This window comes from Rhinopithecus bieti, unplaced genomic scaffold, assembly GCF_001698545.2.
Source record: "Rhinopithecus bieti isolate Rb0 unplaced genomic scaffold, ASM169854v2 scaffold_9981, whole genome shotgun sequence".
NCBI classification, from domain to species: domain Eukaryota; kingdom Metazoa; phylum Chordata; class Mammalia; order Primates; family Cercopithecidae; genus Rhinopithecus; species Rhinopithecus bieti.
In genome coordinates, this window is record NW_016806838.1 from 1423966 (window position 1) to 1448980 (window position 25015).

General features: G+C 39.9%; 1 protein-coding gene across 6 annotated transcripts in view; it reads right to left on the reverse strand.

Annotated features, from left to right (window-relative positions):
- The window catches only part of RUNX2 (RUNX family transcription factor 2), a 242607-nt gene that overhangs the window by 20888 nt on the left and 196704 nt on the right, over positions 1 to 25015 (reverse strand). For 5 of the 6 annotated variants that reach the window (XM_017878096.1, XM_017878095.1, XM_017878094.1 and 2 more), the window contains one exon: positions 16858 to 17019. In XM_017878096.1, the coding sequence (XP_017733585.1) occupies positions 16858 to 17019 (162 nt within the window). Of the gene's footprint in view, positions 1 to 15729; positions 15817 to 16857; positions 17020 to 25015 lie in introns of those variants that run through there. The other variant, XM_017878097.1, reaches the window with a different exon arrangement.

Sequence of the window (25015 nt, forward strand, 5' to 3'; positions counted from 1 at the left end):
GAAATTCATTATACACATGAGTATTGTCAGGACTCAGACCTCTTGGCTCATGGGGAGAAAGCACGCCTCTTTCCAATAAAGTACCCTACCAATTTTATTCCTTTTTAAAGTGACTGTTTTTTTTCCAGTGGCTGTTATCTGTTATCTGCTGCTTCTCACTCTAGTGAGAAAATTCACATTACATTTTTTCACCTCCATTCTCTTTTACTATACCCTTCTAAATGAAAAGGCCAGGGAGAAAGGTTAAAAACTAGGTTTGACAGCCAAAGCAGCAGCCAATCCATCACCTGAAGCTCCAATCTATGAAGTTTTTGGAGCTCTGAGAATTATTCTGGATTCCCCATGATGACACCCTTTGAATTGTATCTTCTATTGAGTCCTTGAGCTTCCAAAACTCAAAATAAATCCATCAAATACATTTTAGGTAGGTTTGGTCACTGGGAAATGTGCTCTCCGGGTCCTGATTTTATGACTCTCCTTTCCTTTAAAACAAACTAACAAATGGCTGCAATGGTTTTCAGTACATACACTTCCTCACTTCGGGATTCTAGAAAGAAAAGAAAGCCGTGTCCATGGAGAAATGGAATTTCATTACATTTTAAACAGGAAATATAAGAAAACCTGTTCATATCTGCATAAGATCTTGAAGCTAACTTCCAGAGTCCCAAATTTCGAGTTTCTTGAGGAGGAATCTCCTTTTAGGGCACGGTTGAAGGATCTGAGAATGGAGTAATAGCTTACTACAACTGTGATGCCAACAGACTTAACCTGTTTAAAGCCTTCTCCTTTAAGCTTGGCTTGTGGTTAGGAGATTCTGCTTAGAACATTTTCCTCATCCCTTATCAATTCAAATTCCTTGCTATTTAAGATAAGCCCCAATTTCTCAGTCCTCTGAAGAAGCTGTTCTGGGTACTGACTCCACAGGGAGGACAAGTGCTTGTGTCTCACCTGGACTGATTTTTCTCAATTGCTGGATATTAGCTCGCCAGCCTGAAGGAACTGCTAGCTCCTTGCCTAGGTATTTCTTCACTTCAGAGTTGTTGCCACACACTGCCCAGTGTGATCATCTAATGACTGCCTGCAAAGTTGGCCTGGTCACACCTGCATGCACAATGGTTTCCATTGAAGTGCATCTTTTTTTTTTCTTCCGAGACAGTCTTCCTCTGTCACCCAGGCTGGAGTGCAGTGGCACGAGCTAGGCTCACTGCAACCTCTGCCTCCCAGGTTCACACAGTTCTCCTGCCTCAGCCTCCCCAGTAGCTGGGATTACAAGTGCGTGCCACCATACCTGATTAATTTTTGTATTATTAGTAGAGATGGTGTTTTGCTATGTTGGCCGGGCTAGTCTTGAACTCCTGACCTCAAATGATTCGCCTGCCTAGGTCTCCCAAAGTGCTGGGATTACAAGCTGGAGCCACTGTGCCCAACCTAAAGTGCATCTTAGAAGCAGAAGAAAGAACTGGTGTGTATGAAAGATACAGAAGATACATTTTGAGGATGAGAAGAATGTTGATATGGTTCGGCTGTGTCCCCATCCAAATTTCATCTTGCATTACAGCTCTCATAATCCCCACGTGCCACGGGAGGGACCTGGTGGAAGGTAACTGAATCACGGGGGCAGGTCTTTTCCGTACTGTTCTCAGGATAGTGAATAAGTCTCATGAGATCTGATGGTTTTATAAAGGGGAGTTCCCCTGCCCCTGTACACATTGTCTTGCCTGCCACCATATAAGATGTGACTTTCTCCTCTTTTGCCTTCTGCCATGATTGAGGCTTCCCCAGCCATGTGGAACTATGAATCCATTAAACCCATCTTTCTTTATAAATTACCTAGTTCTTGGGTATATATTTATTAGCAGCATGAGAAGAGACTAATACAAACATATAATGTTGTTTCAGTCCCCAAAATTCATCTCATCATTGTACATCATTGTACTAAAATCTGGGTTTGCATGGTGCCAAGGAAGGAAAGCTACTGGAAATCAGAAGATTAACAAAATGTGATTACAGAAAATTAATAATTTTCAGTCAAACAAAACATTTCAGATCTCAAAAATGGATTTCTGGCCTGAAATTTCCAGGTTGGTTGTTCTGTATTCATTTAAGAAATCAAGTAACTCCTGAATTACCACTTCACTTACAGTGTATGAATAGTGTCTAAACATTAATTAAACTTGTATAAGATGCAATATTATTCCTTTTAAAGTCAACTAACAATTGGGAGAAAACATTAGTAAAGCATTTTGATGACACCAGCAAAATTCTCTCTCTACTCCAGTGTTTCTATCTCCACCACTTGCAGGTAAGCCCAAGCCACCGTCCTCTCACTAGGGTGACTTTCACAGCCTCCTTACCACACTCCTTCCCTCCTCCCTACCCCTGTTACAATTCTCCACCCAACAGCCAGACTGAGCTTTGAAAAATATAAATCAGTGTGTATCAAGACCCTGCTTAAAATCTGCCAAATGGCTTAACACTGCACATAACAGCAAATTCAAACCTCTGATCTTGACCTGTAGTGGCCCTGCATGACTTGGACCCAGCCTATCTCTCTAACTTCATTCATCTACACACTCCAGCCACTGAGCACTCCTCTGAAACACCCCACAGTCTTCCCACCACTGGGCCCTTGCACCAGCTTTTCCCACTGCCTAGAATGTCCTCCCTTCCTCCTGATCTTGACAGGGCTAACTCTTTTTTGTTATTTATATCTCAGCTTAAATACTGACTTCTCATCATATCACCCTATTTTACTTTTTTCATAGTACATACCCCTAGATAATATTTTATTATTTTCAATTGCCCACCCTTTGGTAGTAACAGCTAACATTTCTTGAGTGTCAGGCATTATTCTAAGGACTTTACATATATTAACTATCCTTTAGTCCTCGTGACAACCTATTAAAGCAAGTATTATTATTATTATATGGTCATTTAACTGATGTGGAAATTGAGTTTCAAACAAGCTGAGTTACCTCCCCACAGGCACAAACCTAGTAAGTAAAGAAGCCTGAATTTAGACCTGACTCCAAAGACTGTTTAATCATTATGCCATATGCCAATAGAAAAGTTCCAAGAGCCTTTCTGTCTTGTTCATCAGAGTATCTCCAGTGGGTAGAATAGTGCTTAATAAATGAGTAAATTTAATGTTGGCAATAACTTGTGTTAATAAATATTTTTTTCATGTGGTCATAAAACACTATGACAGCAATGTTTCATTAAGAGAAAGCTCATTATGATTCAGATCATATTTTCTTTAAATAGACCTAATTTCTTTAATAAAGAAAGCCTGGTCCTGTGATTACATTTATTCTATTATTAACAGAATTCATCCGTTTTAGTAACCTTTAGCTTATAAGGTTCTCATTTCTCCAGTAAGATAAATTACCACTTATAAATGTACCATTCTCATGTAAAGAGGGTTAACAAATAAATTAAATAAAACCACACAAGGGTATGAGAGATGTCAATAAAATTCCTTAATTTTACATTAAATCTGGGATTTCAAAAACTGTCTATGGATTCTGACACACATGCACATATATAAGGCTTCACCTCAAAGACAGGTTCAGCTGTGGTCAGGTATCAAGATCTAAATGTACAGTTTTTTGGCATTAAATAATCTGATCTTACATTGCTTCTCATCAGAATCTCTTAACTGACCTATAAAACAAAACTTTTCCTGACATCTATCAGAGTTGCCCCTGTTAATTTAGCTCTTCAATCAAATGCTATATTAGCCTTTAGTGTTATTATTGATGGTGGTATTTAGTTTTCTTTTTTTTGGAGACAGAGTCTCGCTCTGTCACCCAGGCTAGGGTACAGTGGTCAAAGCTTACTGCAGCCTCAGCCTCCCTGGCTCAAGCAATCCTCCCACCTCAGTCTCCCAAGCAGCTGGGACTACAGGCATGCACCACTGCCCTGGCTAATTTTTGTATTTTCTGTAGAGATGGGGTTTCGCCATGTTGCTGAGGCTGGTCTCCAACTCCTGGACTCAAGCAAATGGCCCGCCTCAGTCTCCCAAAGCTAGGATTACAAACATGAGCCACAGCGCCCAGCCAGTATTTAGTTTTCTGATGTGATGATTACTAAATCTCTCCTGTAAGAAAACCTGCCCTTTCAGGCCTTAATTTAGAATCACAGATATCAAAAGTTTTATGATGTACCTTGGGGAAAAACTAGCCCAACTAACTCAGTTCACGCTTGAAGAAACTAAGACCTAAAGTTAGTGACCTGCTCAAGAACTCAGAGGCACATCCGAAATTCAAAAGACAGGCTCCTCAATTCCCAGCCAAGTCCTATTTCCAAAACACTGTCAACGATGCTATGAATGTTTAATCACCACTCTAGATGCTTGAGTCATTTTTTTCCCGATAAACCAAATCAATTCAACACAATTTTATTGAGCAACTGCTATTTTATCAGTGTTGAACTCAATTCTTCTTTGGGAGGCAAGACCCAATTCAAAAGTTTCAACCACCTGTTGGATTAAAGAGGTTGTGTGAGGTTTTACTAACCCTTCAAAGAGTATCTGTGGCACCTGCCAACTTCTAAGATTAGAGAACAACTTTAACTTTCTTTGTTAACTGCCCTGGGGGTCAAACTCTTTCCTTTTAGGTCAGTTCTTTTTCTTTTCTTTTAGGTCCGTTCTCTACTATATCTTTTGAGACTGAGTCTCACTCTGTCACCCAGGCTGGAGTGCGATTATGCAAACTTGGCTCACTGTAACCTCCGCCTCCCAGGTTCAAGCAATTCTCCTGCCTCAGCCTCCCTAGTAGCTGGGACTATAGGTGTGCACCACCACACCCAGCTAATTTTTATTTTTAGTAGAGACGGGGTTTCACCATTTTGGCCAGGATGGTCTCAATCTCTTGACCTCATGATCCACCTACCTTGGCCTCTCAAAGTGCTGGAATTACAAGCGTGAGCCACCATGTCCGGCCTCTACCATATCTTTAAGCCACACTGAGAATGTACTGTTTTCCTAAGGTGTAGTTTGGGAGCTTACAAGTTCGTTTTCTTTAATGATGATACCATAACGCTATTATCAGACTTTTTCCTCTTTTCCAAACCTGTTTTTATTTCCTTTGTAGTTCTTATTTAGAAAAGGTTCTTCTTAATTATGTATGGATTTATTGTAACCACATCAATGGGTTTATTTATTGATTTTTCATGAATCACTGCTCTCCTTGGCACAGGTCAGGGTGTGTTTGTAACCATCATTATATGTGTTATTTTTATTCCATCAACTATAGCATTGTTACTAATCACCAGAGAGAGCTGGAATGGTGACCATTTTGGATACAGCATGAAACAGCAATAAGCTTTAGATACAAAAGCACGGGGCTTCTCCCAGTCTCCCATGCTTGGCTGCATAGTTACGGGTTGATCACTTAAGGTCACAGTCTGCAAAATACATGACATGTTTCTACTTAAAAAAATCATTTGAGTTATTTAGGAACAATGTTGCCTGTGCAGCATTTTATTTTTATTCACATTACTTTCGTGGATTTGAAATTAATTAATTTATTGAGTCACATCAAAAAAATTTAGACAATTAATTAAATTTAAAAATTAGTCAAATGGGGTCCTAGATTTGCCTCAGACCAAGTTAACTTAAATTCTGACCCAGTTCCATAAAATCATGCCTCTTCCTGTTTGCATTTCAGGGAAGACAAATAAAGAATCGGAAAATGACTTTGAACTACTGAAACAAAAGTGTTGTCCACACAAATGACTTGAACAATTCAAATTAACGTTCTGTCATTTGCATTTTAATCATATATTTTAATAGAAAAAACTTTTACTGTTTAATTTTTTTTTTTTTTTTTTTTTTTTTTTTGTTTTTTTTTTTTTGATGGAGTCTCGCTCTGTTGCTAGCTGGAGTGCAGTGGCATGATCTCGGCTCACTGCAACCTCCGACTCCCAGGTTCAAGGGATTCTCCTGCCTCAGCCTCCTGAGGAACTGGGACTACAGGCGTGTGCTACCACGCCCAGCTAATTTTTGTAGTTTTAGTAGAGACGGGGTTTCATCATGTTGGCCAGGATGGTCTCAATCTCCTGACCTCATGATCCGCCTGCCTCGGCCTCCCAAAGTCCTGGGATTACAGGTGTGAGCCACCACGCCCGGCCTAGTTATATCTTTTCCAAGATTCCCCTTATAACTATTTCTACATGTTAACAAACCTAAGAGCTAATTTAAAATAATCATGCAGGCCAGGCACAGTGGCTCACATCTGTAATCCCAGCACTTTGGGAGGCCGAGACAGGTAGATCACCTGAGGTCAGGAGTTTAAGACCAGCCTGGCCAACATGGTGAAACCCCATCTCTACTAATAATACAACAACTAGCCAGGCGTTGTGGCAGGTGTCTATAATCCCAGCTACTAGGAAGGCTGAGTCAGGGGAATCACTTGAACTCAGGAGGCGGAGGTTGCAGTGAGCCGAGATCGCACCACTACACTCCAGCCTGGGCAACAAGAGCAAAACTCTGTCTCAAAAAAATAATAAAATAATAATAATCATGCATTTCCTCTGTCGCCTTTCTATCTTTTCTACCAACAGTGATCAGTTAATGTTTCCTAAGAAATCAATGCTCAATGAAGTAACCAAACAATATTAAGACATAGGGATGTCAGTGATCCTATTTTTCCTGAAAAAAGTATTACCTTGGCTGATATTTATTAATATCACAAATAATAGACCTGTCAAGACTATTTGTATATTCATTCTAAATGTAATCAGTTAGTGAATTCATGCATATGGGGATGTATATGCTAAAGCAGAGCTAACAACGTTGTTTTATTTTATCAGAGTTGGCATATTACATAAGATATTGCCTGGTGAGACCATATATGCACTTACAAAATATGAAATAAAGGTAAATGGAAATTGTCTTAGTCTCCTATAGAATCTTACTTCTAGATCTATTAGCCAATTTCTAATAATAGTCACAGCATAAGAACCCTGAAGCATGCAGCACTGATTCCTGGGTAGACTTTTCTACTGAATGCTAGTACTTCCCACGACATTATGCGTGCAGAGCATCGGAGTAGGAGTTAGAGATAGAAAGGGATTAGAAGGCCTGGGCCTGGGCCAATGGGAGGCTTCAATCTAGCAGGAGCTCTGGAGAGATAGCAAAGGATTAGAAGACTAGGCCCCTGACTTAGGGGAGCTTTCAGTCTAGCTGGGAAGAGACAAGATCCTCCATGTCCTTGTCACATCTTAAGGAACATGAAGCCACACACATCAAACATACATCATTTTTAAAAGTTGAAAATGTAATTGTTGAAGCAATTCAAAGTGAAAATATAATCTGAGCCAAATGGGATTGATTTTTTTTTTGAATTTCCTAAAGGAGATGGCTTTAAGTTGGTTAGGGATGTGAATTATTATAATAGAGCAAAGGAACAAAAGAGATCTCCTTTCCTAAAATCCTGAGCATTCTTTGCATATTTTTGGCATCTACATGGGCTAGTACCATAATGTAACCATCACATTTACTTTATGTTGTATCCTAAATGAGACTGAAAGCTTCTTGAAGGCAGAGACTATGTCTTCTATTTCTTTTTTTACTCCTCACCTGTGTAAGCACATTTTAAGTATTTGCCAAATATTTGTTGAGCTGACTTGAAATGACCGAAATGAATGAAAGAAAAGCATTCCAAACAGGAAGGAATGCCAGGGACTACTAATATATTGGATGACATTATTAAAATCTAAAATGTGCTAGACAGGCAGAAATTATTACCTGAATTAAATAAGGTAAAACCTAACAGGGATAACTGTAAAGTATCATATTTGGATCTACAAAAACACAGCTCTAAAAATAAATAATTGGAGAAATGCAGATTGACAAAAGTGGCAAATAGGAGAAAACAGTGTAATGTGGTCACCAAAAGAACAAAGGCCACTTGAGCCTGTACTACCAGAGGCTGAGAAGAGAGGAATAGTTTAGTTCTGGGTACGAGGCATTAAGACGGACACTAATGAACAGTGTCCGAGACTGCTGACCAGACCAGTAGGATGACCTGCAATCATACTCTACAGAAAGGGTTAAAAAAACGGCAGAGGTGGGGAACACAGGAAAAATTCAGCCTGAAGAAGATAAGACTATGAGAAATGATAGTTGTCAAAACCCTATCTTTTGCTTTGTTCTAGAGGAATAGCTGTGCTTCAGTTTACAGATTAGTGAATATAATTTCTATCATTTTCTCAGAAAAGAGTTCTGACACTTTATTACATGATGGCTATAATTAATGTCAGACTCTAAAGTAGAAATCAAAAATTCTATTTGATCATTTGGTTTCAAGCTGGACCTAAAATATGTCTTGGCATTGTTACTAACTGTTAGCAGCAAGTTCTGGAAACAGATACAGTCTTGATATGTGTTCTAAATATGAAACACATTGCAAAAAGACTTGGAGATAAAAATATATACTGCTTATGCACACTCTTACTGTGCTATTTCCTGTCCTTATCAGCAATGAAAGTTTCTCTTGTTTTGCCCTTTCTTTGTTGTTCCAGGTGAACAAAATCTTTTTTCTTCCTTTTTTTCTCCCACATATCTATCTTCCTCTTTTTTTATCTTCTTTGCCACTAATACTTGTTTCATTAAACATTCCTAAGCACCTACCATGTGCCAAAAACTGTGCTAAGTTATAAGGATTCAAGAATATGCAAAACATAGCCACTATCCTTAAGAAGCTTATAAAAGGAGAATGGCTTGCAATTAAATGTTGATGCTAAAGGACAATATGGGCCGGACATGTGGGGGCACACCTGTAATCCCAGCACTTTGGGAGGCCGAGGCAGGTAGATCACCTGAGGTCAGGAGTTCAAGATCAGCCTGGCTAACATAGAGAAATTCGTCTCTACTAACACTACAAAATTAGCTGAGTGTGGTGGTGCATGCCTGTAATCCCAAGAGGCTAAGGCAGGAGAATCCTGTGAGCCCGGGAGGTGGAGGCTGTAGTGAGCTGAGATCACACCACTGCACTCCAGCCTGGGCAACAGAGTGAGACTCTGTCTCACATATAAAGAAAAAAAAAAAAAGATATGTACACATTAGAGGTGTGTCCAAAGTACAGAAATGACATACAAATGGGTGTAGATGAGACAGTGATTCACTTTGAAGAAAGTGGTGTTTGGGAAAGGGATGCCCAAGAGGGACCAACAAGGCCCTGCCCACCAGTGCAAAGAAATGGCTGACATGGAAGTGGGAAACAGTGCAGCACACTTAAGGAATGCCAGGCGTTTTTAAGAGAAAAGGCCCCCCTTTACCTAGGAGAGTCAAATATTTTGGGAGGCAACTAAGCAGTCACATAACTGGATTGTTATTTTTAACTAGGTATGTTCTATATTTGAACCGGTATGCATGACCACCAAAAAGTAGATGTTCAGGAATTTATCTATGGGCAAGATTAGGAAAAAAAGATTTAATTAAAAAATGCACCCAAGATATGGAAAACCATTTGGTGACAACTGCTGTAATAGAAAACATGCTTCTCCAGCAAGAAATGTGTGAAATGCTTTCTAATAAGAAAGATCACTGACAGTCAGCAACAAAAGGAAAATGGAAGATAGAAGAGTATCCTCAGGTTCAGGCAGAGCACCCTTGATGATTTTAAAAATATAATAGCATCCGGTCGGGTGCAGTAGCTCACACCTGTAATCCCAGCACTTTGGGAGGCCGAGGCAGGTGGATCGCCTGTGGTCAGGAGTTTGAGACCAGTCTGGCCAACACGGTGAAACCCCGTCACTACTAAAAATACAAAAAATTAGCTGGATGTGGTGGTGGGTGCCTGTAACCCCAGCCTGTAATCAGGAGGGTGAGGCAAGAGAATCGCTTGAATCCAGGAGGCGGAGGTTGCCATGAGCCGAGATCATGCCATTTTGCACTCCAGCCGGGGCAACAAGAGCAAAACTCCATCTCAAAAGAAAAAATACATATATATATATAATGGCATCCTTCCAATGGAATGCATTTCAGGGGTAGAATGAAATGCATTATTACTAAGCCATAAAAAGACATGGAGGAACCTTAAATGCATACTACCAAGTGAAAGAAGCCAGTCTGTAAAAGCTACTTACTTATTGTATGATTCCAACTATGTGACACTGGAAAAGGCAAAACTATAGAGATAGTAAAAAAAAAATCTGTGGTTGCCAGGGGCTAAGGAAAAGAGAAGGGAAAGAGAGATGAACAGGTGGTGTACAGGGGATTTTTAGGGTAATGAAACTACTCCTTATGATTCTGTAATGGTGGATACATGGCATTATGATGAAACCCATAGAACTGCACAACACAAAGAGTGAGCCCTGTGTAAACTATGGATGTTATTTCATAACAATGTATCAATATTGGTTCATCAATTACATCAAACATCACACAAATGCAAGATGTAAATAATAGGAGAAAGTGGGAGATGGTGGGAGGCGAATATAAGAAACTACATATCCTGCTCAATTTTTCTGTAAACTTAAAATAGCTCAAAAGAATAAAGTATTAATTTTAAGACATATACATAAAAGTAATAATGTTGCATGCATTTCTACTCTTTTGAAGATAATTATGCGACCTCCTTTTTCCACTAGCATTTATCTGGTAAGGCAAACTTTCTTTACTGAAAGTCCTAAGAACATCAAATCCCTAAACAGATAGCATCTTACTCCTTGCAGAGCCTCTGAGATGTGTGATTCAGCAATTTCTAGTAATTCATTAACACAGGGCCACTGAGGCACAATAAATTAACTGTATCTGAGAATGATACAGACTCTTTAGTGACAATGAAACGAAAACTCAGGTGTCCTAAGTTAAACTACACCCACCCCCGCCCCGCGCCTCAGACCCCAGTGCACTACAGAAGCCATTGTATCTATCGTTAGAAAATTAATACGTTGGGTGAAATGAGGTTCATACACTCAACTTTTCTGTGATTGAAAGGAGATTTCAGCAAATCTTTCAATAAAATGTACAACCATGTGTTTGCCATCCCTGCAAAAGCATGACTCCTTTCATTACTAAATCTTTTCCCTGTGTGTGGTTGGTTGTACATGTGTCAGAAATAAATCCCCACAAAACAACTGAGAAAACCATGTATAAAATCAGAGTCAAACCATGTACACAGGTTTAATTCTGAGCTTCAGTATCTCAGATACTAAAATATCTGAGTGTAGCTACAAATAACAGTAATTAGTCATACAACCAAGCTTAGTCAACTTTGTGAGTTGGACCAACTATTACCTCCAACTGATCTAGCAGGAATGAAAATCACTTCTTTGGGCTTCAGCAGCAGGAAATCAAAAATTAGAGTAAATGGAGGTCCAGGTAAGATTAGAACACCATCTGCTATGTCAAAAGATAGGCTATTTTTAGGGAAAGCAAGATGAATTTCAACTTATGGAATGCACAAGTAATCCATTCAATCAGTGGTGATATAATGAAGAATACTGAACATTCAATTGTTGACACAGGGCTTGCCTTTGTTTAGGGTCCATAAAATTTAATAACTTCCCCACTCTGTGGCTTTAAACGGAGAACTTCTTCAAAATAAGAGTTACTCCTATTAAACTTAATTATTTGCCCTTGGCTGCTGTGGCAGAGTATGTCTACCAAACAGGTGGCTCTTAATAAAGGAATGGTTCTGTAGTAAAAAGTAGATGCTCTAGTGTTTTATTATGGTTGCTTTAACTTTCTGGTTTATTAGTATTAATTGCTGAAGTTTTCCTTTTAACCTTTCTTAAGGCATTCCTCCCTCCTGTGAGTTAAGAGCTGCTCTGCTAAAATAAATGTTCACATATAATTGGCACATTACGAAGCTGCTGGTTTCAAGAACTTGACTTGGGGGACTTGATAGAAACTTGGTTATAAGGGACATTTTAAAATGAACTACATCAAACTCTACTGGGTTTGAATCCTCCTGACAGACCTTGAGTAATCAAATGGGGTTTTCCCACTGGCAATTTCTAGATTTTGTAGTAGTGATAAAATAATTTTTAATAATTTTGTTATTACACTAATGCTTATTCTCCTGACCTTGAAATATTATATTTTAGCAACTGAAAGTCATAAAATTGGAGACATCTTCAATAGTCCTGTGCAGTTGAGTAAGTGGAAAGTGTTAATATTTACATATTCTGAAGTAAGAGATTCAAGACTATTTTCCCAAGCAGAAGAAAAAAATAATCTTACAGAAAGATTAGCTCTGTCCTATCTTAACAACAACAACAAATAAAAACCCCATAAATGCGGAGAAAAGTCTTTCATACAATCTATAGTGGCAAGCAGGGAGAGGTGGCTTATGTCTGTAATCCCAGCACTTTGGGAGGCCAAGGCAAGAGGATCACTTGAGGCCAGGAGTTCGAGACTAGCCCAGGCAACATAGTGAGATCCTGTCCCTACAAAAAATATTGACCTGGCAAGGTGGTACATGCCTTTAGTCCCAGCTACTCAGGAGGCTGAGATGGGGGAATTGTTTAGGCTCAGGAATTCAAGGCTGTAGTGAGCTATGATCACACCTCTCCATCCCATCCTGGGCAATAGAGCAAGATCCTGTCTCTTAAAAAAAAAAAAATCTGTAGTGACCTCTTTCAGAGTAACTGAGGCAGCCAACATCTATGAATAAGATGCATCTTACCTGTGCATCTTTAACTAACACATCCTAAGTCTCTTAAAAAAAACCTCCAGAAAGCATCAGAAAGCTATAAATCCCTTCTACCTCATGCAGGCCAAAGAGTGGTACAGACTTAGGTTAATCTAAGCTACGTCACTCAAATGAGTGGGATAGTGGAGGAGTTATTTGCAGTGAAGGAAAAAAGCCTGTGTAGGCTCTCTAGGAGACTCATACACTGACCCACGAGTCCAACAATCAACCTCAATAAAGAGTTGTGCTTCTTTCCACAGCAGGATAATTGTATAAAATACATTTTGAAAGTCAGCAATTATTTATTTACATAGTATTTTGTAATGACTTCCAGAAATGTAATTATAATCTTTGTGTCAAGCCTCGTAAGTGCTTTGAAGATCAAAACCGCCATGGGTGATAAGACTGCAACTATAAAGACATGCGGTGGTTCGGGACATGTAAGGCGTGCTGGTCCTTGCCTTGTCACACCTTGCCCTTGACTAGAATCAATGAGAAATAACTTTGGCCACCTCTGTGTAGTGAATCATCTTTTAGAAACATGTAGGATAAAGTGAGATAATGTATAAAATCACCTGGGGATAGAAGTACCACTTAAATACAGATTATTATATGATGAGGCCATGCTTATCAAAGTAAGTATGGTAGGGAAGGAGGTGGCTTCTGCACTGTAACATCGCTAGACTGATTTCTGAGACTAGTGCTGACTTTTACAATTCAACTGAATATGATTCAAACTCATTACCATAATGTACACCTGTTAGTTGATTACATGGCAATAACTTCTCATTCAATTATAAACTTATATGTGCTCTTGTTGTTCCATTACAATATTTAAGGCTACCTAATGTTAAGGAAATATTTCCTGAATCATTGTGTTGTACCTCTGAACTTGAAGACATCTAGTATTACACCTCTCTCTGCAGTAAAGATTGTAGGTAACATATCTTTATCATTTTATCTAATTTTTTAATACCTTGCTTCCAAAAATGGTCTGAGGAAAACTAAGGACTATCTCATATAATATCACTGTGATTATTGTCATTTATTAACTTCTAGAATTGTAGCTATGCTTGAAAATTACTCAGAAGAAAGGATACTAATAAAGAAAGGTGAAATACTGGATTCTCTGAGGGTCTTTAGGTAGATTAAATCATGGTCTTTCTTTAGAATGGTCTTTTAGGAGAAAACGGAATTTCTTTAGGAATAGTTCTTTCTGGCAAATCTTTCTGGTTGTTTTTACTCCTATGATCCCTTGGAACACAGCATTAGCATGCCTAGTTAATTTAGGTATAACTCAGCACTTTCTATTGTCTGACATAATTGAATCGTTGTTTTCTCTTAATGCCTTATTGACTTTTTTGTGAACGGTTCCCAATTGCTTTTTGCTCTGTAAATGTTTATTTTAAATCTACAGAATAATAATAATAATGGGAAACATCTGAGTAGTTCTATGTGCTAGGTACAGCATTAAGTGCTTTGTGAATGCCATGTGAGTATTAACTTATTTAAATGTTTAGATAATCTAAGGGCTTTGTTTTAAATACGCTCTGTGGTGATCCATTTTGTGAAGGAAAAGTTCCCTTTAAAAGTTTAGATTTTTATCTAATCTAATTTGACTCACTTAACAAGACTTGCCTGCAAATTACATATGGGTATACAATTTTTACAAAACAATTTTAGCTTCATAATATCAGCTACAATCTATTTGGCACATATGTAGGAGCCTCTAGGTCATGGACTTAGACACTGGCTTTAGATGTTGAGAGGAATCATAAGCTATACATTGTCTAACTTGGTACCTGGGAACTTATGAGACAGGCTTCCCCAAGAAGGCACCCAGGACTAGTCCCCAGGGAATTAGAAATGGTGCACACTCCGGTGACATGGTCCCTGAGTCCACCAGGCAGCGCTTGGGTGTGCAGGCACAGTCCCGCAGCCCAGGGCAAGGTCAGGTAAGTCAGTGCTCCTCCAGTTCCCTGACAGTCCACGTCTAGTTGTTTCTTCCTGTTTCCCTACCTACATGCTGACAAGAGGGATTTTCTGTTCTCTTTACTGTTTATACAGAACCTCCCACCCTGGCACCATGTTACTTTACCAGTAACAACTCCAGAAATGTTAAGGGTTGGAGGAAAAAACTGGACTAAACTCAGTATAAACCAGTTTAAACCAGAGGCTCACTCCTACCTTTGGCCTAAGATAGATATATGGCTGGAAAATTAACCAGTTTCTGCTCCTGCCTCCTTCTCTGTGAAATGGGAAAGGTACTGTTTTGTGGAAATGTTTTAAGTAACCCTCAGTAAAGTAACTTGAAATAATCTGGCTGTTTTCCATTACACATGTACATGATAAACAATGATGACTACTCGTTTATGCAGCATTTTTCCGATGTCATTTTCAATGGCTTTCCTGATGAACTCACAGGAATATACCTCAGTAGGAAACTGCTGTAGGTAAGTGCCTCTAATGCTAACATTACTCCCTGAGGTTTTTTTCCTCTAGGTACTGCTAGAGAAAAAAATAGCAAAAATCTGCTTCAGCCACAGTGGGTTGGGCAGATGGAAGCCCCAGGAGACCCCAAACAGAAGCAAGTTTGCATAAGTCTATTCTGTCAAAGTGTCCTTTTGGCCCTATGTAAAACAAAACAGACTCTCAGTATGAAATGTAGAAGGAATAACCAGAACTAACTTAACACCATCAACACTGTGCCTTTAATCCCACATCAGCCTTCGTTATCCCCACTGTGCCTTACTCATCCTTTCCCGTTATCTTTAATTAATGTTTGCCTAAAGGCGACGGTGATTCCAGGCGAGGGAAATGATAACTAAAATTCTATACTCTATACAATTTCCCAATACATACTATGTGATTCGTAAAAATGATAACAGCAGTCACAATGAAAAGTGGTAACATGGTTTCCCAAAAAACCTTGCAGTTCTCCCTCCACCCCTCTTCTTTCCCTACTCACCCCCATGGGAGTCCATCTGCTGCAGAAAATGTGAGGCACTAGGACCAGAGAGCCCTTTCCTGCTATTTGCTTGAGAAACAAAGCCTTCCCTCCTCCCAAGTTGAAAGAAATAAAGGAGTCTGAACTAATCAAAACCCGCAAGCCTGCTGGTGGAGCTTCAGCTTGTCAGTGATGCAACTCAGCGGAGTGAGTAACGGCTTCGAGCTTTGCAGAAAATGAGAGAGGGAGAGAAACAGACAGAAACACAAAGAGAAAGAAAGAAAGGCATTAACCTGGCCAGGAGTCAAAACAGGTGCAGGGGCCCGAACGCTGAGAAGAGTATCTGGCAAACGTGGGATCCAATGGGGTGTGTGCCTCTGTGGACGTACGTCATTGAGTGGGGACAATGTTTGCAGCTCATATGTCAGGGTGGACCAAGAGGTTTCTTTTCTTATTCACGGGACTCATACAGTCAGCTAAGGGCCTTTAACTTTTCTCTACTTGTCAGTTGGGAGTCTTCGTGAACACTTTCTGGCTCTCTGTGATGAATTCTCCAGGATAGAGGGGCAGCCAGGTCATTTGTCACACACACTTCCCCCATGGGCCACACATTTCTGTAGTGCCTTTGGAACAGAGGAATTGTGAGCACTGGACTGCCGGGCTGCAAGTGACAGCAGCACACATTATGCTTCACAGAAAGGCTGCCTCCTTCTTGAGTTAGCCACTCAGAGGCCACGCATTGCCTTTTAAGACTCTTCCAGGCCTCACGGCACTTCAAATGACTAGTTTCTGACAAATATCCTAAGTTTGCAGGTGCTCTCTCTTGGAACTGACTAGCTTGGACTCCTGGGACTTACAAGCCTTTAGGAATGGAGGGCTGTGCCATCAATCTGGTTTATAGGCAGATGTTAGGAAAAGAAAGGAACACAAGCAGAGGAAGGCCTGGCATAAGACCCTCAGGAAAAGGCCCTAGTTATGAGACAGTGCCCACCAAATGAGATACAATTCAGCAGGACACTAACTGGGCGGCATTAAATACCATCTTAAAAGTATGCCATCTCTGGCAGATTTTCAGTCTCTTGACTTAAAATGTTCGAGTGTTTGATAACCCCATAATTCAGAAGATTTAATTTGCCACTTGTCATTCCCTTGCCCACATGTCTCTAATAGAGAGTCACTGTGAGCATGGATGACACAGGCTCAGCCCATCCCACTCCCCCTGACCCCTATGCGGGGATGGATTTTTAGTTAAAGCGCGGTCTTTACCTGAAATGCGCCTAGGCACATCGGTGATGGCAGGAAGCCCAGTGCCCCGTGTGGAAGACAGCGGGGTGGTAGAGTGGATGGACGGGGACGTCATCTGGCTCAGGTAGGAGGGGTAAGACTGGTCATAGGACCACGGCGGGGAAGACTGTGCCTGTCTGGGGTCTGGGAAAAAGAAGAAGAAAAATCTTTAGAATAGCAACCATTGCAGCCTTAGAAACATGCAACCCAAAACTTAGAAAGGAAAAGGCAGAAAAAGAGAGAGGGAGAAAAAAATGGCTTATATATACAAAATAAATAAGGAATGGCTATTTATCTCTTATAACCCCATCCTTTCAAGCCTTGAATAGCACAAAGCTTTCTAGACTTTGAGTCTCAAGGAAAGCAACAAAATGGATGATGCATAAGGACTGTTTTTCTCTCTCTTCTAAATATTTCTATTTGGAAAGTCTAATAGTCATTTAGAAAACAATCTGCTTTGGTTTTCTTTACAAAGTAGAATTATATTTACTTTCTGTATTCTCTAAAATTCCTCCAGTGAACATGGATAACTTTTTTTTAAGTTAGAATATTTTCTGAACAATATACTTGGTTAAAAAATATGTAGATTGTGCCTTTCCCTGCTGCATATCCAGCTACTTACTATCTTTCAGACATGCTTTTTGGTTTTAAAGTGAATGACTCCAAGATTTCATCTCAGGGCACTTTCTTTTCAGGCAGGTCAATGGAATGGCCCTTTCTAGCATGGGGTGAAGGGAATAACGGCAGGAATGAGAATGGAGGGGCAGCACGTAAGATGAACAGGAAGGAGGGGAGCCAGTTACGTTACTCTCATGCTAAAGCTAAACCAGAAAATAAACCGGAAGAAAAAGACAAAATTCAATTTCAAAGTCAACTACCATTAAGAACTGAAAAGTCTCATCACCAGCCAGTTTCAATGCTAAGCACAATAGTTTCTGACAGTAAGAAAATGGCCCAAACAGGAGAACAGGGAAACGTTTTTAATCCCATTGGAATCTGTTTAAAAGATGTCACATGTCTGGAATTTGGCCTAGTGTTACCTACAGTCACTGTAATAATAAAACTAATGGGCAGTCAGCTGGTTAGGGTTAATTACTGAATATTAACAATATTTTTTGATGTATCTCTAGTAATTTCTTGGAGGTACAAACTCAAGGCCACATAGATTTATTTAAAAATCTTTTGCTTACATACAGAAAAAAAGGTAAATGTGCTGTGTTTCCAAAGCAAAAAAAGTATGTATTTCAAACTCTTTATTTTTTTGTTTTGTTTTGTTTTTGTTGTTTGTTTGTTTGTTTTTGAGATGGAGTCTTGCTCATCACCCAGGCTGGAGTGCAGTGGCGCGATCTTGGCTCACTGCAAGCTCCGCCTCCCAGGTTCATGCCATTCTCCTGTCTCAGCCTCCCGAGTAGCTGGGACTACAGGCGCCTGCCAACGCGCCCGGCTAATTTTTTTGTATTTTAGCAGAAACGGGGTTTCACCGTGTTAGCCAAGATGGTCTCGATCTCCTGACCTTGTGATCCGCCCGCCTCGGCCTCCCAAAGTGCTGGGATTACAGGCGTGAGCCACCGCGCCCGGCTTCAAACTCTTTTGATCTTACTTGAGGGCTAATCAAACAAAATCATAAGCAAATTTCTCAACATGTTTTTATGCTAATTTTTAAATTATGTTAATTTTAAAATTCTAATAGACCAGGCTATTCACAAGATAGCTTGGTATCTTAGAATATGCATGGATTTTGGAATGTTCAGAATTAGGTCCAAGTTCTGAGACTTCTAGTTTCTGTGTAACCTTGGCTCAATTAGTCACTCTGAGCCTCAGTTTCCTCATCTGTAAAAGGTGAGGAAGGAGGGGCAGCAATAATACCTGAACCACAAGGATGTGAAAACTACATGAGAAAACTATTAAGAGAAAACTAGCACAAAAGACACTTAATAGGCATTAATTCTTATATATATATAAAAAAAAAAAAAAAAAAAAACCTCTGGGTAACATAGGGATAGTTCCATGTTTCAAACATATCTGGACTGGAGTTAATACACTTGGATAGGTTTCAAATTATCCCCACACATCACCTATTATTCTTTGAAAATAAAAGCTATTAATATCCTTGAAGAGTTAATTCAGGTTTATCTCTACAAGTAAAATGAGTAAAATAAGACGTGGATTTTGAGATGATTCGTCTGTTAAAACCTCTCAGTTTTTCTATACAGTCAAAGCAGTTTAGTTCAGCTATTTCTTGTTTATTTGTTCAATTCAGAAACAATTTATTTAAAGACTGTTTAAATAGGACATACTTCTTTGAGTCAAAATAATTAAACACATCTGGATATTTACCTGCTGTTTACTGACATTGACAGAGATACAGAAAAATGTCATCCAATTCCATTTTAAGGAGCATTTACCTGAGCTTGCAATTTGAATAAAAGAGTAGTACTATAAACGGTTAACAAACTTTTCCTTCAGAAATCTAAAGGATAATTGATCATTAAAGTAATGGACTTCTGTGCCTTAAAATTCTCAAGGCTGAGATTGTAGAGATTGGCAACATTTCAAATCCGAGTGACTGGTCCTTGTTATATATCTGATATTGACATACTTCCTTGCCTTACACCATTAATGTAATTCACTATTCAGAGAAACGGTAAATGATCTTCAGATGGAAAAAGATTCATTCCTTACAGCACAGGAAAACAATCTCGCAAGGGCAAGTCCTTCTCTCAAGCAACATTTTCAAAAGACAAAAAGGTTGAGAACCACATAGCTAAGTAAGCTGGGCACACAGGACTCAAATTTGGATTTGAGTTCTCATCTAACTTCCCCAGATGACTTCCTGAGCAAGCAGTTTAACCTATACCATTCCTCTCCTGTAACGAGTCATCCGTCTAGGGCCCCTGCCTAAAACGAGAACAAATGCAAAGAACTGTAAAAAATGATAAAAAGGAATTAGGGTACTCAACTTGGATGTAAGATACAGTCTTACAGTTCTCCTTGTGCAGAAAGGTGGCTCAGCACAGTGGGAAACAAGAGGGCTTTCTAGTGACAGGATCTGAGTTGGCGTGTCAGCTCCACTATTGATAAGCTGTATGACCTCATCTGGGTTAGCTAACTCTGAATCTCAGTTTCCTCATCTGGAAAATGAGGCAGCATAACACAGAACAGTGAGTATAGCAAAGCGGTCATGCATCCTGGCTGTGCAGACAAGCCTAGGCTTCAGTTACACCTCCTTGCTGTGCTGAGCAAATCACTTAAACTTTTAGGCCTTGGTGGCTCATCTATAAAATGGGAATAATGATACTTACTAGGGTTTTTGTGAGCATTACATGAACTAGGCCATATCTAATATGGTACCTGGCACTCTTAGCACATATTAAGTATATAATAAATACAAGTGCTATCTATATAATGAGTACAATAATAACTACTCTCATTTTTGGAAAAAGAGATGAGATAATGCAAGTAAAAGCATTTTGATAACTACAAAGTACTATAGGGAAACTATTTTGACTCTCTTTAGGAGCTCACATGGTGAAGGCCCTGCCTGGGCCTTGTGACCTGGGCTGTTTCTCAACATTACTGAGCTTTAATTTCCTTGTCTGCAAAATAGAGATGATAATACTATCTCAAGAGTTGAATCCTCAGACTGAAGATTAAATAATATACGGTAAATGGAAAATCATCATCGTTATTAAAAATAAATATTAAAATATGACTCTGTGCTACCTAGGGTAGCTGGGTTTGTCTCATGTTGTTATTCTTAAAGACTTCCGAGATCAGATTCAGCATAATTAAGTATAATGCCTGGCACACAGTACTCAATAAACAACTACTGAATGAACTTTTCAGGGTGGATTGAGTGAATAATAAAATATTAAAATTAAGTCATACTTAGTAATTCTCTAATTTCTTCTTAGGCTACCAAAGAGGTTTATATCATTGAGGTTTTAGGTTTTACATCCTAACTGCCAGAATATATACTAGAAAAGTCTATTAAAGGATAGTTTTGCTTTTAGTGGAGGCCTTTCCAAATATCCAAGATTAAGAAAAATAACTTCTCACTATCCCTAAACAAGTGAGAAGCTCTATCTTTGTTTTTTTGTGTCTCAGAGGATAGGCTAGAGTCTCTTTCAAGATCACTGTCCTAAGAGTCTATGATAATGATTTAAAGAAAGAGTTACTAAAGAAAAATAAAATAGGCTGGGTGTGGTGGCTCACACCTGTAATCCCACCACTTTAGGAGGCCAAGGCAGGCAGATCACCTGAGGTCGGGAGTTCGAGACCAGCCTGACCAACATGGGAAAACCCCATCTCTACTAAAAATACAAAATTAGTTGGGCGTGGTGGTGCATGCCTGTAATCCCAGCTACTTGGGAGGCTGAGGCAGAACCGCTTGAACCCAGGAGGCGGAGGTTGTGGTGAGCCAAAATCACACCATTGCACTCCAGCCTGGGCAACTAGGGCAAGATGCCATCTCAAAAAAAAAAAATAAAAAAAAAAAAGAAATATAGAACTGCCATATGGCGGTCACTAAATCGTAAAAAAAAAAATTTTTAAAGAGGACAGCAACCTTTAAAAAAAAGAGCAGGCAGGCCACGGTGGCTCATCCTGTAATCCCAGCACTTTTGGGAGGCCGAGATGGGCAGATCACGAGGTCAGGAGGTCGAGACCATCCTGGCTAACACGGTGAAACCCCGTCTCTACTAAAATACAAAAAATTAGCCGGGCGTGGTGGCGGGCACCTGTAGTCCCAGCTACTCAGGAGGCTGAGGCAGGAGAATGGCTTGAACCCAGGAGGCGGAGCTTGCAGTGAGCCGAGATTGTGCCACTGCACTCCAGTCTGGGCAACAGAGCGAGACTCCATCTCAAAAACAAAAAACAAAAAACAAAAAACAAAGCAATGGTCTCCAAACACCTCCATGCCTTCTCTAATACCTTGTGAATGAGTGATTACCAATCCAAGCTTCACCATTTCCAGACTGTGTGATTGGACAAATTACATATCTAAGATTAAAGTTTCCTCATCTATAAAATGGGGGTAAATAAGAATACCTCCTTCATAAAGTTGTCTGATGATTCAATGAGATAATATAATATAGAGTTTAGCATATGGAAAGAACCTAATAAATGTTTCCCACAGTTAAAGACTCTACCTTTACTGAACCTTCATTTTGTATTCGTTTCTAGCCCTTGACCTCTTTTTCCGGGAGAGTACAATTTTTAGGAGAGCTTCCTGTAGTGTGTAGTTCACAATTTGGAGCATATATGTCTGTGTTAGTCACGTTGATATCCTTTTACAATGACTTAACCTTAATCGTGTTCCTTCTTAAGTTTTGGTTTCTTCCCAGAGAAATCCTAATTTTTTAAGTGTATTTTCAAATACCATCAAATACCATACACTTTAACCTTTTCAATCTTTTAGTGGGAAAAAAATGGCTGTAAAATATCTTCACTTCCTAAATGCTCAATCACCAAGAAAATATAATCCTGTCATAAATACATGATTACAACATATTTGCTTTTTATGGACAATTATTAATGCTTATAGTAGAGAAAAGTCACCTTAACCTGATCTCATAAACAATTTCTGAACTCAACTTCCTGAAGAAACCTGAGACTTCTGAGATTTACTCTCAAATTGGATGAGTCAGAACAGGTGAGAGATGTTTTTCAGGCATCACCAATCAATCCTAAAGTTACTAACAGGAAAGATACAAGGCCTAGCTCTGAGACAAACATATCAATTAATGACAAACAAGAAACTGTCTTTATCTCAGCCTCAGGTCCCACAGAGCAAGGATAATCCATCCGTCACTCTGCCCTACCCAGAGTTATACTGGATTGTGTGTCTTTTCAAGTCTGCAGCAATATGGAGGGAAGAACCATGTCCTAACACTCCAGCATAAACACAAATATCCTTGACTTTTAATCATGGCCTTGACTGCAGTTATAGGTCAGTCATGGTGTCACCTCAAGGCCATAAACTACCTAAGTTTTCAGGGACTAAATCAATGCTATCTCACAGAAAGGTTCAACAACAACAACAAAAAAAATGAAAGCTGTTGCCAGGTACCGTGGCTCAGGCCTGGAATCCCAGTACTTTGGAAGGCCAAGGTGGGTGGATCACTTGAGCCCACGAGTTGGAGACTGGCCTGGGTAACAGGCTTTTGTAGAGATGGTGAAACCCCGCCTCTACAAAAAATACAAAAATTATCCGGGTGTGGTGACACACACCTGTGGTCCCAGCTACTCTGGAGGCTGAGAAGGGAGGATCACTTGAGCCTGGGAGGCACTGAGTCATGCCACTGTACTCCAGCTTGGGCGATAGAGCGAGACTTTGTCTCAACAACAACAAAACTGTTGTTGAACTTTAAATATTTTTATGTTTTTTAAAAACTATAATTCATTCTTTTATATGGCAACCTTCAGAAACAGTATCAATATTATTTTAATTACTATATTAGAGAAATCCAACAAATTGACATACGTTTTTATATGGATATGATATATGAACAACCCTCTGGTGTTGGGTTTTTGTGCGCACACTCGAGGCATAAAATATCACTAAAGATAACTCCATTCCTATTTCTCCACCAGCTTCTCTCCTGTCACCTAAAACAGGGGGTCTTAGAGGGAAGTGGTAATCAAATCTGACCTGTAACATAAACTTGAGAGAGAAAATCAGTTCTTTCCTATCTGTTGGGTCTGCTGTACTCACAGGCAGGACGTGATTAATCAAAATGACTACATGCAAGAGAAGAGAATGAAGCAGAGGACCAGGGTTGCTCCTGCAGACCCTGAGGATGAACCCAGGGAGAAAGGGGTCCCCAGTGCAGAGAAAGCACACTAAGAACCACCACCAGGAATAAGGGGAAGGCTATTTATTGGACCCCTCAGATCTGCAACAACACACTTTCAGAAGCAATCATGGTTTCCTCCATGAGAGTAGACCAAATCTAGCTTTTAAGAGTTCGGGCTAATTTCCCTTTTTCTGTCTCAGGTAGAAGCCATTGAAAGCCGTAAAAAGGAGCCAGTCATCTGACATAAGGAATCCCTTCATCATGTGTTTCAGCCGAGGGGCAAAGTCTGTCACAAGCACAGAATGGTGTTTTTAAAAACGCTCTAAAGATGGAAAGGAACCGTGGAGCACCAATGTCAGAATCGATTTTATAAGTTCTCCTTCTAGGGTGGTGTTCCTTCAGCTTAGACTTCTCGGAGAGCAGTTGCATCTGCTTTCCATTCTATAAACCACAAAACATAAAAGTACAGAAGGCAACCGTATCCAGGGGGTGCTCAAAAATGCTAATTGGGAGAGGGGTGGTTCATCTGTCTCAAGTTGTCTTTCATCAGGCAAAGATGGAGACAACCATTTATGTAAACCTGTGGAGATGAGGAAAGCAAGCTGTCTTCTTTGAGCAGGACCACAGCTTCTGAAGCACAATCACTGGTATGGGGAACAACAAGGGGGTGGCCATGCACTTCCTACAGTGATAGCTAAAGAGTCATGGGCTCTAAGAGTCTCCATACTTTCAAATGACTAAAAAGCCAAATTTCACATCTGCATAATTGAACCCTAAACACTTGGAGTCATACTAAGAAGGGAGGAGGGCAGAAAAGAAAAAAAAATAAAAGCACCCCAGGAAAATGAACTGACTCCGGGAAAACATGTCCAATTTTCTTCTGAATGAGTAAGTTTGAGTGGGGGCAGCAGAGCAGGCAGAGAGCTTTCTGAAAGCCCAAAGGTACGCTGGAAACAAGGCAGCTGCTATTAGCAGGGCTCCTTCTGTAAACACTTTGGTTAAACATGTGTGGGTGTGAAGGAGGATCTGCTTTCCTAGGAATTGCTCACAACAAGGCACACCAGGGACAGGGTGCTGAACTTCATGCAGACGGGAGGAAACAAGTCAATGGCAGCAAATCCTGAACCCGCATACAAAAGGCTATTTCCTGTTCCTGTGGCCAGCAGGCTTCTGTGTAACACGACACCACGACAGCCAGTGATTCTGCCAAAGCTGTCTGCAGGGAATACCTGCCATACTGGGGCAGCAGGGTACAAAGATCTCCACAATCTCACCCCTTATCCTCCACCCATTTCACCCTAATCAGTACTCAAATCAGGCTGTGTAAACCTCAAATATTTCTT